The sequence below is a fragment of the Microcebus murinus genome, chromosome 18, assembly GCF_040939455.1.
Source record: "Microcebus murinus isolate Inina chromosome 18, M.murinus_Inina_mat1.0, whole genome shotgun sequence".
Classification (NCBI taxonomy): domain Eukaryota; kingdom Metazoa; phylum Chordata; class Mammalia; order Primates; family Cheirogaleidae; genus Microcebus; species Microcebus murinus.
The window spans coordinates 11,511,910-11,526,803 of NC_134121.1; the positions used below are offsets into that span (position 1 = coordinate 11,511,910).

Sequence of the window (14,894 nt, forward strand, 5' to 3'; positions counted from 1 at the left end):
CCTTTATTTGGAAGTGTCTGGTCTTTGGTGCTAATTCTTGTGAGGTGATGACGATTGCATTGAAAAATTATTAGGATGGTAGAGTACAATGTGACACAATGTTTGTAACCACAAGCCAAAAAAAAAAAAAAAGGAAAGAAAGAAAGGAAAACCACATCAAATTCTAGAACTGATCCTTTTCACTTCAAACTTCAACCCCTCAGCCTCCACTGCAGAGAGTTCCATTCCAACTGCTCAGATGAAGCTGAAAAGAGCCCGACTTGCAGACGATCTCAATGAAAAAATTGCTCTCCGACCGGGGCCACTGGAGCTGGTGGAGAAGAACATTCTCCCTGTGGATTCTGCTGTGAAAGAGGCCATAAAAGGTAGCTGGAGCATGTCGCGTGCCTGTCCCCGGCGCCCGAGATCCAGGGCAGCCTGAGCTCTGACGCACTAGGGACTTTGGAGGTGGGGGCTTCTCCCAGGACAAGAGCCATGCCATGGTGGCTGTCCCGGTGCATTCCTCATAACCACAGGTCCTGGGAGGGTTCTTCCAACCCCTATCCACACACCCTGTAGGGTCAAGTCAACACAGGCCAATTTTGCTCTAGTTGCTCTGGCAGGTTGAGAACCTGACCAGACATAGTCCTCAAAACATCTCCCCTGTTAGGTTCTATCACTTAGGAGTCATGACTACAGCCCTCTTCAGCTTTCTTCTTTTATAAAGGGTCAGAGGAGTACAAGAAAGCAGCACTGGCCCCAAACCAGAAGACCCGGGCTCCCAGCTCAGTTGCCCAGGTCACTTCGCCTCACTGAGATGGGTATGACAAAACCCAACCCTGCCCAGCTCCTGGGAGTGAAGTGCATGTCACACAGTGAAAGCTCTTCGACCAGGCTCACGTGCCCCCTGAAGCCAAAGTGCAAATACTCTAGGAGGAGACACGACATTCATTCTGTCTTACACTGTATAAAATCGTTTCATAGACTTTTTGAACAATTGACACCAGTGGACCCAAACAGCCTGGGGAGTGCTGAATTTATTCGTGGAGGGTCTGGGCTGGAACCTGGAAAAACTATTGTAAAAAGTAGAAAGGGGGCCGGGCGCGGTGGCTCACACCTGTAATCCCAGCACTCTGGGAGGCTGAGGCGGGTGGATCGTTTGAGCTCAGGAGTTCCAGACCAGCCTGAGCAAGAGTGAGACCCCGTCTCTGCTAAAAATACAAAAAGAAATTAGCCGGACAACTAAAAATATATAGAAAAAAATAGCCAGGCATGGTGGCGCATGCCTGTAATCCCAGCTACTCGGGAGGCTGCGGCAGAAGGATTGCTTGAGCCCAGGAGTTTGAGGTTGCTGTGAGCTAGGCTGACACCACTGCACTCTAGCCTGGGCAACAGAGTGAGACTCTGTCTTGAAAAAAAGGCGGGGGGGGGGGGGGGGGGAGAGAAAGGGGAGCTTAAAATTCCCATAGGCAACCTCACTTTCTTCTAGTTATGTGCACAAACAGCTATGAGAACTGCTGATAGATTCTAATAAGCAATATGTATTTAAGTGTTTTGACACCTTGTCAAAAAGTATATATAAGGGCATTTTATCCAAAACTAAGTTTATTGTGAAACTGAACGTCAAGTTTATTCACAGTCTAAAATCTCACTATGTCCCAGCTTTTCAGAAGTCATGTGAATTTTGCCTTTGGAACTTGCAAATATGAAAATAGCAACTCCAGGATAGGCAATATACTCATCTCTCAGTGCCCACTTAAATATCCCACTGCCGTTTTCTCTCTCCTTCCCTCTCTCCTTCCCCACTAAATATCCCGCGCCTTTGAACTTGGCTTAGGGTACTCAAGAGTGCACTGTCTCCATCTTCACTCCGATAAGATCTCAGACAGAAAAAAATCTCCATCGGGCATCTCTTATCATTTCTTAAAACATTCTGTTCCATGCATGTAAATTTATGATTTACTTTTTATATGATAGGCAAAAGATCTCCTTTTAATTTGCATTCTTTGGTTTATAGTGAGATTATATTTTCCCATGTGATTATACATCATTGGCAATTCATGGCTTTTCCTCTTTCTTTCTGCTGGGCATGTTCCTCTCATACTGCTTTGTCTATGCGATTTATATTTGAGGCAAAAAATGCTAACCCCAGGTCTGTCATAGTATTATACATCCTTTTGCCAGTTGTCCTTGGTCTTTTGATTTTGTGTGTAGTGAATTTTACCTATAGCAGTTTTTAATTTCTATTCATTTTTTTCATTGTAGCTTCTGAATTTGTTTTTATGGAAAATATTTCCTAGCTCAAGAATATAGGCTTTATTCACCCAGATTGTCTTCTAATATTTATATAATTTTATTTTTACATTTAAATTCTTAGTGCATCTAAAATTATTTAAGTACTTGGTTTAAGATACAGGTTTAGTTTTATTTTTCCATAATTTTATGATGTGTTTAATAATTTGTGTTAGTATCTGTCTTTAAAAGTTTCTTTACATTGGTCTGATTTTTCTAATGTTTCTTGGCTACTCTCACAAGTGTATTTAAGGCAAAAATTAGAATCTGCTTTTCATATGCCAACTTCAGTGTTGTTACAATTTTGTTTGGAATTGCAGCAAATGTATAGGTTACTGTAAGGTGAATTCATATGTTTAAAATATACAAATCTTCCAAGGTAGAAATACAGTATCCCTCTCTACTTATTCAAGTCTTCTTTTAGTTCTCTTAGGAAAGTTTGTTGTTTTTTTAAGTAAAGTCATATCAATTATTGCTGACATCTAGGAAATGAGAAACCTATTAATTTTGCACATTTATTTTGTAACTGAGCATCTTTGAAGATTCCCTTAATTAGTTCCAATAGTTCTTCAGTTCATTTCAAGTTGCTTAGGTGCACAATCACATAGCCCAAATAGTGGAAATTTGTTTCCTGCTTCATTTTTTTTCTGCCTTGGTTCACTGGCTGGTACTTGAAAAGCAACACCATGTATTAATACATTATGTAATTAATATCATTTCTAAAAGTATATGTAATACATCAATAACAAATTGCATATAATTTTTATATTTTATTTATAAATATATTATACATTTTTATTTATAAATCATAAATTTTATATAAATTATATGTTATAAAGTCAAATATACTATATTATACAAATAAAATTTTATTATTAATATATAAAATGTCTATATCATATATAAATATTTATCTTATATATCAAATCATATATATGAAATATATAAAACACATCTGTGTTATATAATAAATTATATGTTAATATATAATTTATGGATATATTACATAGCAGAATGCTATTATTATTGGTGCATTGCCAATGCTTCAAAAGCAATATTATATTATGTTATGTTTGTTACATTGATGATAACATACATTTTTGTTTTGTTTCCCTCTTAAATGGGAATTTCTCTAGTCATTCACCTCTATATATGTTATAAGCTTTTGTTATAGGATAGATATTCTAAGGAAGTACTTCCCTATTCCTGTTCCGCTAATAGTAGTTTGCAAGATGGATTCTGAATTTTTTAAGCACCTTCAAAATGTATGAAAAGGTGATGACATAGATTTTCTTCTTTGATCTAGTAATATGCTGTTGTTGCCTTTCCTAGTCTTCCATGAATTTCTGGAAAAAAAATCTTCCGTAAAAATTTTTTTTTCTTTTAGAAATTTCTAGTATTTTATTTGGGATTTTTCATCTATTTTGCAATTCGTTGAGATAACATTATCTGCAAAACAAACCACAAAACTTCAGCAGCTTAACAAGAAAAGTTTATTTCTTGTTCACGAACAGCCCAGGGAGGGTTTTCCTCCATAGCCATAGCTTGTCCTCCATGGCAGGCTCCTTCAGTCTTGTTGCTCTACCATACTTAGTGCATCTAAAATTATTTAAGTACTTGGTTTAAGGTCTAGTTTTATTTTATTTTTTCCATAATTTTATGATGTATTTAATAATTTATCTTAGTAATTTATCAGAGTGAGGGTGGTACTTTTTCTCAAAGGACCAGATAGTAAATACTTTAGGCTGTCTCTGTCTCTGCTACTCAGTTCTGAGGTTAGCAGAAAAATAGCCATGGGCGGTAGGTAAGCAAATGGGCATGGTTGTGTTCCAATAAAACTTTATTTACAAACACAGGCAGCAGGCACACAGGACTTAGTTTACCCATCTCTGCCCTAGATCTTTGTTATCCTCTGAAGACATCCAGTGAAAGGGAAAGAAAGAACGAGAAGGCTCACTCACTTATTAAAAAGGCTCAACCTGGAAATGAACACGTGCCTTCCACTTACATTCCATCATGAGAGTAGGACATATGGCTGAGAAAGGCATTCTCTGGCTGAAGAGCCATTTCCAGCAGTATCTCTGCATTAACTTGGTAAATAGCTAGTCCGTGCCACAATGTTCATCAAGGATATTGGTCTGTTGTTATTGTCTTATATTTCTCAGATTTAAATGTCTGTGCTATTCATGCTTCACAAAACAACTTATAATTATCTTTTCATATTTTTACATGGTCTGGAAACATTTAAGTATGATCACAATGATCAGTTGCTTGAAAACATTGCTTATTAAAATCGAAGGGGCCTAGTACCTTTCTTAGTTGTAGTTTTTTGATAACTTTTCTTCTATTTTGTTCATAGTTATTTCTGTGTTCAAATTTTCTCCTTAAGTTAATTTGTATTAACCTTTTTCTAAAAACTCTCATTATGTCCCTGAATTTCAAAGTTATGAGCTTCAAGTAGCACATAGAATAGGCTGACAATTGTTTTAAGTTTCTCCAAACCTGGACTTGGACTCTATCTTTCACTCTAAATGCTGTAGATTTGTATTTTCTCCCCCTTCCTCCCTCGCTTTTTATTACACTAGCTAGAAGTTTTTCATTTTTATTGAAAGAAGCAATTCATGGTTTTATTCATAAACGTTGTTGCTTTCGTATCTTTTCTTGAATTCAATTTTGCCTTTAGTCCAGGCTGTTGAGCAGGAAAATCTCCACGAGGAGAATGAGGTTCTGGAAGATGAACCAGGCTGCAGGTGCAGATGGCGAGAAGGGGGAGGAGGGAATGTTTTAAAAATATGCACCCATTTAAGTGATGCATCAGAAGGGCATGGGCAGGAGCTTTGCCAGTGGAAATGGAGAGAAAAGAAAAAATATGAAGGACATTTTCAAAAGATAACAGACAGGCTATGAAGCTGTCTCAAGGGAGTTAAGCAGGAGTTTTAGACTTCATGGGCCTTGCTTTCAAACCCAGACTTGGTGACTCTGGGCCCTGCAGCCACAGAGAAGTTATTTCGTCTTACCCTGCCTTGGCTGCCTTATCTATAAAGTCCCCATGACAATAATGGCTGCCTGTCTCATGGGGGCTTTTTTCTACGGTAGAATCAATTAAATAATTCGTGTACAGAATTAGGCATCAGAGATACGTGAGTGAACAAAATCTCCATGTCTGCCCTCCAGGAGTTTGCGCTTTAGCAAGAAAAGAGGCATGGAAGAAGAAAACTATCCTTCCTTGTGATGATTCTCATAAAAAGAAGTAGATGAAAGTCCCGAGGGGAGTGCATGTATGCATCCCCGAGACATCATGGAGCAGGTGCCTTCTTAGCTGAGTCCTACAGGGAGAGAGGTAGAGCGGAGTGGTAAGAATGGAACTAGTGCAGATATAAAAGTAGCTTAAAATGTATTTTAAAAGCAATAGAAGATTGCTTTTAGAACTACTTCAGAATAGTTCTCATCATTTAAGGGAATAAATATAAGCATTTTTCTACCTGCCCAACAGGGCGAACCATTGTTTAGAATAGTAATACTACCATGTTTCCCCGAAAATAAGACAGGGTCTTATATTTATTTTTCCTCAAGAAAACACCCTAGGGCTTATTTTCAGGGGATGTGTTATTTTTTTTTAAGTGCGGTACAACAATCTACATTTATTCAAATATAGTTAAGTCGTCTTCTTCTGGAACATCATCATAACTCTCCAAATCCCTAATTCCATCCTGAATTTCTTACGACTCTATTTCCTTTAAAACAATTGGCCGGGACCTGAGAAGTGGAGCCAACCTTGTTGGTGGGGCTGCCCGTACCTTTCCGGTCACCTCTGGGATAGTAGCTCTCATGAAAGGGCAGATGAGAAGGGCTGCTCATCTTCTTTAGCACTCTGAGACAAAATGCATGGATTATGCAGATATGCTGCGTAGCCACACCCATCACCAGGTCTTATTTTTGGGGTAGGGCTTATATTGTGCAAATGCTTAGAAATCCTGCTAGGGCTTATTTTATGGGTAGGTCTTATTTTCAGGGAAACCTGGTACTAATAAAGCAGTGGAGAGCCTCTGGCAAGGTTTCCAGTGGGAGCCAGGGCTGAGTTGAGTGTGAACACGGTGAACAGAGTGGAAGACTTTGCCTGTAAGAAGGTCTCTCTGACCACCCCGTGAAGCAGACTCAGGAGAGGCAGAATAGAACCAGAGAGCTCAACAGATTTGGGGAAGATGATGCATTCTGGTTTTGAACTGCTGAATTTGAGGAGCCCACAGGAAATCCAAGGCCAGAGCTCGAGTAGGCAGTGAGTTCTGTGGAGCTGGAGTTTAGAAGAGAGGGTTGATTAATCTAGAGCCATAGACTCGAGAAATTTCAGTATATATGATCATTTCAGCTGAGGAACTAGAAAAGATTGCCCTTTTGTTCATTTATTTCATCCTGTATGCCAGACACTATTCTAAGTACTCGGAACATACCAGTGAGAAAAACAAAGATTTTTGCTTCATTGGAGCTGGACATTCTAGTTGGGGAGACATACACAATCAACAACGATATAATAAACAAATAAACTATATACCATAACAGAAGGTGAGTGATGAGTGCTGTCAGAATAGAGGTAGTGCAAGGATTGAAGACTGACGAGCAGCCAGGGGAGAAGGGTGGAAGGAGGACGTATCCAAAGAGGGCTAAATATAAAGCTCTCGTGCAGCAGGATTTAAGACAGACGCAGGGAATCCGTGAAGGATAAACAGAAGGAATGGCTGGAGAAAGAGGTAGTAACGAGCAACTGAGCACCTGTCACTCAACCAAGCGTCTCTTTAGCAGTGATCTTTCCAATGTGCATTTGAGGTTTTATGGGCAGGGCGATTGCACAACACGAAGCGTCGTAAACACAGTGGGAGTTGTTTAGAGATCAGCTGTAGAGAGAAGGCTTTGAGGAGCATTCCAGCTGCAAGCATGACCCAGCCCACTCTTCCGCCTGTCACTTCCTGTGATCATGTCACCCCTCTTGTTGAGGAGGTGATGCAGGGCTGGGGTGGTACTGTGTATCCTTCTCCTGGCTTCTGTGCACTCTCCCTTCTGCATCTGCGTGCCTTTCCAGATGTGTTTACATTTCCCAGCCCTCTCTGCCAAGCTCTAAGAGAACTACTTAGTCACTGTCTCTCTCCCTCCAAGTTTCATTAAGGACCAACAATTCTCCAACCCTGCCAAAGAACCTCTAGAATCTAGAACCTCTAGAATCAACACAGGGAAGGAGACTTTTGGCACAGAACCACCCCTTCCCTGGGATTCCCCTTGTCCCTTCCAGATATCACCCCTCTTGTTTAGGGTGCCACTTGTTGATTTCACTCCCAACCTGCCAGTTTATTTTCTAAGTCAGTAGAGTTTCGACAGATTCCAGCTGGAGGAAATGCAGGCTTGTCACCCGACAATGACATTCTGCGGAGAAAGATGGGGCTTGGGGTCCTCGGGGCTGTGTCTCAGAACGTAACCCTGACTGCCTGTGTCCCCTTTGTGGAAAACCACTAATCCTGCCAGAACACTGGATACAACAAACATGAAGTTTCATGGAGGGGCGATTTATAAGAACAGAAACTATACCCTGGAGTCTGGCATGGCCTGTTCAGTTTATGAGTGGTCATTATTATGTAAATATCCCTCTGTTTTGAGCCCCCTGCGGGCTTGCTCTAGCTTCTTAACCCTCTTGCTGGTCATCAGAGTATTTTCTTCACTTGACACAAACATCCCTTAGCTCCCGAGAAAGCCATCTATTGTCCAGGTTCCTGACTTCTGGCTGGAGTGAAACAGAGCCCAGGGCAGCTTTCCTGACTCTGCAAACAGTGGAAGGGTCTGGTTTTCAGCTCCAAAACACAGGTGTCTCCTCCAAAAGTGTTCTCGTCTTCTCCTGGGACTAGGCCAGTCTTCCCACCTGAGTCAGGTTTTCAACTACTTTTTGAAAGCCTGACCCATGTCCCAGAACATATAACTACATGGTCAAAGATAAATTAATTCTTTCTATCACTTGTAACCCTTTAATATAGAAAGCGACATTTCCGATCCCCAAGAGCTGGTCCGGAAACCATCCATTTCCAGCTATCACTTCCATTTATAAAAGATTCGACACTCACATTTGCTGGCCAATGTCCCCCATGCTTAGACTTCACAACACAACCGTCCAACTCGCTAAGAATCTAGTCATTCTTCAGAGACGCTGAAAGTCTCGACACTCTCTGATCACTCATTTTAAAGACAGACAGACAATAACCATGGCCCTGAGCCAGATGGTAGAGTTGTTTGCTTTGGCGTAAGAAAGAAAAAGTTTGCTTTGGCACGACTTGCTCATGGGCGAAACCTATCATTCCATAATGAGAAGTAATTTCCGAAGATCAAATGATCCTTGCGGGAAAGAGACACGCTAAGGCACATAGCAAATACTTTTCTGAGCATGGTTCTGGGAAAGAGGTGGGGAAAGAGGACCGCTGCTGGTAGCGTGGGAGTGGCCGGGAGGGAAGGGTGAGCTCGGAGAGAGAAGGCAGTTCCCGCAGTCTGCCTTTGCTGCCCGGGGAATCAAAGGCTTTGCCCCTCTTGACGTGATCTCAGGCATCACTGGAAGGCGAGTAGGGCACGACCAAGTGGGACCAAGGTTAGGGACAGACTCCTAGAAACCCCTCAGCAGCTAGGAGGGTTTGCTGAGTCCCATAAAAGAGGAAAGGGAGAGAGGCCAAAGCATCTTCACACTCATACTTGATGGCATTCTTCCTCCTAGAGAATTAACCTCAAGGGCTGATGCCAGACAAATATTTACGCTGGTTAACTCTTTCCTGACATGTGTGCTCCTAGGATCATGTATATCAAAAAAACTCAAGGCAAATTTCTGAAGTGCTAGGGATCTGAGGAAAAGGAATCCTTGTTTGTTCAAACATCCACTTAAACTATTTATAATATACAAATAATAACTTAGGCATAACCATAATATTATTATAATGATAAAGGCATCCATTCCCCTCCAAGAACAGTGAGCTTTGATGCTGATTAGACAATGCAATCAGTCTACAGACTACGCCATGCTAAGTCAATTCCAATACCTTTAGGTAGAACCACATTTAAAGGGTAGCTACTTTTACGTGTCCGGCTTCCTCCCTTAGGAAGTGGATGTTGCTTCAGTCTCTTCCAGGAGGCTGCTGGGAGGTGGCCTGTGCTGGAATCAGAGTAGCTGGCAGGCGGTGGCTGCCCGGCTTGCAGGGAGACAGATAAGCAGCAGGGTGCACTTCACATTCCACTGCACAGCTTCCTGGCCGAGGTGCGGGTCCCAGTAGAAGGTAACCAGGACTTCAACTATCTCACTTCCATCTTGGAATTCTAGATGTTTATGCAGAGGAAAGTACAACTGACTCATTCATCTGGTCACTTCCAAGAGGGAGAGGCAAAGCTCAGAGTCGCCAGCCCAAGAGCCCCAGGGGGCCAGTGCCCAGAGCCAGCCCCATGGGCATAGCCAGAGGGTGACGTCAGGGCTTCTTCCCAAAGCAGGTTCTTGTCATCACACGGCCTGGCTGACGTGTCTGCAGGGACAATAGCCAGCACTCTGCTCTCCAGCAGCTCCCAGCCAGCCTTGCTCCCTGGGAGATTGGAGCAGAGGCCCAGGGTCACAGCACAAAGGCTGTTCAGATAAGGTGGCCTTTGTCCCTCTCTGCGTGAGCCTGGCTTGCACCGGGAAGGAGAGGGAGTAACAGTGCCTGCCTTTCCAGGACACCCCTACTCCTGGGAAGGTCTGTCTTTTCTTTCCCAGAACGAACTTCTCAGGACAAACCAGTCTTTCTGGCTCTGGAGTTGTGCCGACCTTCCCAAAGCTGACCGCGGGACACGCGTCCTGGGTGGTCTCTTCATTTTTGTGGATGTTCTACTCCAGACGAGCAGATGCTCCTACCAAAAACAATAACATCTAGAAATCACTGAACACTTACGCATCAGGGATTTTCCGTATGTCATATTATATAATCCACTATCATCATTATTATTATAACCATTTTATAGATGGGAAGACTGAGGCTCAGAGATGTTGACTAACTTGCCAACAGTCACTCTGTCACCAAAGTGGTAGAATCGAAATACAAATCCACGTGTCTCTGACTCCAGAACCCAAGTCGTTATGACCACATCAAACGTCACGTACATCATGTCAAAAGGAAGCCACTGCCCCGTGCTCTCGGGGCCCCTGAGCTGTTGCCCACAGGGACTGAGCAAGTGTGCAGCTGTCGGGGCTCCTTGCCCTTTCCCTGGGCTCCTGCCCTGGCAGTGGCGAACCCACACCACTCGTAGTCCTGAAGGAGTGGTGACTGGCAGGGCCCCCGTGGCAGAGCCTTTTGGCCTGGTCCTCAGTGCATCCAGGCATCTTCTCACGCGGCACGTGTCGTGCTTCTTAGACGGCAGATGGGGCCATATTTGGCGCCCCAGTGCTCACCCTGTGTTTGCTTGGGTGTCGGCACCTGCCCTGTGTGCAGCTAGGTGCCCCATGCCTTCCTTATTTCATTGACTTAAGCAATGGAGGCTTCTTAAATGCTGGGTCTCACCGGATAGACTCCAGCAGTTGGCTCCAAAAATAATCCTCCCCCTGCAAGAGTCTCCCCTCATCCTGCCCACCCAAGTCTGCTAGTCTCCACCCTAGAATGTCTCACCCACTTTCTCGCCATCGTCAAATGCCCCCCCCCCTCTTTCTGCTGTCCGTGCACCCCTGCCGGGCGCTTCGGCCCCCACCCAACCCGCCCCTCCTCCTGGAGGCTTCTTGGACGACTCGCCGTGCAGTCTGGCCTCTGCCAACATCTCTGATTGGGTCCCGTAGACACTCGGGAGTCCTTTCTCATGGTTTTCTGTCTCTCCTCCTTGCCATATCTTACCTGATTACACTTCAGCTTGTCTCTGCTCCTCTCAAGTGGGAAGGCTGGAGATGAACAAAAGTAACTAAGGAATGCTCTGCCCAGCCCTGGGGAAAGAGAACCGATTGCCTACACCTTTATTCCAGATACTCTGCTTCGAGGCTTTTCCACATCTGTTTAGTGCCTCCTCGACCTGAGGTGTTATTGCCTCACTATTAGGTGATACAAACTGCTATTTTTATCGTTCTCTATCTCTCCACTTAAAAATAATTAAAGAGGTTTGGGAGGGATCAGAAGAGAAATGACTCTCTCTTTCTCACCCCCTCGTTTAAAAGAATTTCTACTCACCTGTTAGAATCTGTGGACAACTTTGCGATTTGGTTAATTCCCCCTATTTTGCACACCTGTGGGAGGTGATACTCCGTGTGGAGATGAGAAGAGTGTTTGTCACATGAAGCATCTGTCAGACCACACAGAGAAGATCCACACCCACTTTAGAAGGAAGCGAGGAGGGTATTTCAGATAAGGAAGCTTTTAGTGGAAGGGTCCCGCGTGGACACTGGGAGAATGTGAAGGTGTTGGCTCGGGGCATGTGCCCAGTAGATCCCAACGAAATGCTGTGATTTCCAGGGTATGGAGCGCTTAGCTTTCACCTGCTCCCCTGCCTACCAGGCCCTCAATAATATACATACTCCTTTTAAGAGAGACAAAGTCTTTAATTCCACACATAAACTTGGACTTCAAATTTCAATGAAAACATAGCTTATAAAGTAAAGAAATGTACAGACTGAGGTAACAATGGAAGTATATTCACGGAGGCGACTGGAAGGGCCTTGCTTGGAAGCTCTCAGGCATGTGATCTCCCTAAGAAGGGAAAAATGGTGAATCCATTCATTGACATTGCCTGAAAATAAGGTATAAAGCCATCTGCAGAGCCTAGGTTTTGCTGTAAGGAAAGGGAAAAAAGAAGAGTAGGAGCTAACTCTGGACTCTTAAAATAGAGAGAGAGGGGCTTGGGACCAGAATATACTAAAGAGGAAGAAGAGTGACTTCTGATGTCCCCAAAATGTAGCATTTGTTCAAACACCCAATGACAACTCCCTGCTAGGAAACAAATAGGTTTCAGGCACAAATATGAGAAAATTCTAACATTTATTTATGTTAGGTTAGAGACAAAGAGTTGTTTTATATTATTCTCTGTTCTCTTTTACTGTTTCAAATTTTTCTAGTTCAAAAAAAGTGCAAGGATAAATTGAAAATAAAAGTACCCATCAATGCAATGGAATACTGTGCAGCCATTTAAAAAAGAATAAAGAAGACTCTATGTTCTCAACTGGAAAGATCTCCAAGAAACATTGTAGAATAAACAGAAAAAAAGCAAGTTTCAGGATAGTATATTTCACCCAGTCCTATCTGTTTGAAATACATTTAAATATGTCTGTATATGTCCTTCTGTGTGCATAGAGTTAAATCTAGAAGAGGCAACAAATCATTAACAGGAGGTAGATTATATACATTAGGCATTTTCCTATGGTGTAAATTTTTATGATGAGCAATTTATATTACTTTTGTAATTATAGTAAAACAATAATGACTTTTATAAGCAACCCGTGGAGCAGAAATGCTGGTCACCAGGCTCTGCCTGGTGTTCCCACTTGCCCTGTCCTTGCGTGGCCTCCTTCCCGATTTGACACTTAGACATCTGCGTGAGGGCCCGTGACAGATGCCAGCGGTGGTGGCGATGACAAGCCCAGAGCCACATTTGTTCCATTACTTCCAGCTCCTTGCTGCCTTTCCAGTCGCCGCAGTGAGAGCCCCTCTCCCTTATCTGCACAAAGCAAGTCAAAAGTTCTTGTCCGTGCGATTGCGGAATACCGGGCTGAAAGACCTCCTGATAACACCTAAATTCCTCTAGCGGAGCAGGGCCCGCAATCAGGTCAGAGAGCTTCTACGTGGCTTCAGCACACTGTGTACTGTGCAGTTGGATAATAAACCAGATGAAATTTGGCAAATAAAAGCATAAGGGACATATAAGGATGTCATTACAGTCCCATCTGGTCCGATAACCCCTCAGCAAGACCACGCAGGCTGCGAGGTGGAGTCTCTTGTGTGAGCCATCGAGCGGTTCCAAAATAGACACAAAGATAGGAGGAATAAAAAAAAAATTCCAAATAATAAAAAATAAGGATCAGGCTGAAGTTTCCAAGACACATTTATGGCTTTTATAAACAGTCATGCATTAGCTGAATGGCTCTTTGGGACACTCTGGTGACATTAGCTAATTCTGACATTTAGGAGTTTAAACTTAGTAGCTGTCCTGGCTTATCCTTATTAGCAAAGTTTGCTAAACAGTCTGTGCTCTGCACCCTGCTCTATGTTTGAAGATGATGCAAATGGCAGGCTGTCATCTCAATTCCATCTCTTGTCACAAAACCCGAGGGGGACAGGCGCATCCTCCTGCTGCCGTCTCCTCTGACCTCATTCTGCATCCTGCATTCCCTGTTCTTTCCTTCACCTTCCCCCGTCTAGTTTCACAAAGGTATGGGCTCTTACAGAAAATGGGAAGAAATGCAGAAACCCGAACATAAAGTGTAGTCAACGAAGACGGAGTTCCCACTGTATCACTCTGTCTTCCCCGCCAAACAGACCACTCTCGTAAACACGAATTCCCACACAGGAAGCCAGGCAATTTAACCTCTGTCTTCACTCTTGCCTGAACGTGCAACCAACCCGGGGAGAGACGTGTGCGCTTCCCACAGGGATGACACGTGGGGCGTTTCCTAATCGATCGACTCAGCTCTCGGGTTCCACTCCCGCAGGTAACCAGGTGAGTTTCTCTAAGTCAGCGGATGCGTTTGCCTTTGAAGAGGACAGCAGCAGCGATGGGCTTTCTCCAGACCAGACTCGAAGCGAAGATCCCCCGGGCTCAGCGGGGTCCCCTCCAGACGCCAAAGCCTCAGAGACCCCTTCGGCTGCCCCTCTGGGGACCATCCAGGTAAAGACAGAAAACAAACAGGACCAAACCCGGCATCTCAGTCTGTCATCTCTTCACAGTCTTAAAAATCCACGCTGTTACATACAGCTGGTTTCGTTTAGAAACCAGAGACGTCCCCTGGTGGCACAGGTTGATGCCTCCGTCACCCTCTGCATTCCGGGGTCCGGGTGGGGGGCAAAAGCCTCCAGGGGACACTAAACGAGCACCCCCGGAACTGTGCGCTTTGCCTTACCTGTTAAGCGTCTACTCTGCCGAGCAGATGCCTCTGTCTCCACTGTTATGGACACAGTGACGGGTCTCGGCGAGACTAGGGCACTCGCGGACTCCAGTCTCCCAGCTAGACGCGGCCAGAGCAGGGCTGATGTCGGAGCTCACGGTCCTTCCGGACAGCCAGGAGTCACTCTCGGTTCCGGTTCCGGGGCAGCTGGGAGGAGGAAGTGCTGACTGTCTGCGGGCGGGGAGGCCGTCGACTCCCAGCCTCGACCCAAGCATAACACTCCCCTCTTTCTAGACAAACCTCTAAACCCTCCAGCATGAGGAATATGTACCGAAAACGCTCTTAAAACACATTTATAAATAATGGTGACTATGAACAAGGGCTCCTGCCATGGGTCAAGTGCTCACTCTGGGCCGGGCCGCGCCGGGCGCTCTACACATGGTTCTCGCTTGAGGTCACAGTTCCCTGCAGGTGGGTCTCATGGACGGCCATCCTGACAGGGAGGGGCTGAGCTCTGCGGGGCCAACTGGGTGGTCTCCGGGACACAGCCGCGTCCGCGCCCTGGAGA

The 14,894-nt window shown here is 44.2% G+C and overlaps 1 protein-coding gene across 1 annotated transcript in view; it reads left to right on the plus strand.

The window, feature by feature from the left end:
- Positions 1 to 14,894, plus strand: part of MYOCD (myocardin) — a 98,540-nt gene that overhangs the window by 54,364 nt on the left and 29,282 nt on the right. The window contains exons 6-7 of the mRNA XM_012777447.2: positions 204 to 365; positions 13,934 to 14,109. Coding sequence (XP_012632901.2) covers positions 204 to 365; positions 13,934 to 14,109 — 338 coding nt within the window. The remainder of the gene's footprint in view (positions 1 to 203; positions 366 to 13,933; positions 14,110 to 14,894) is intronic.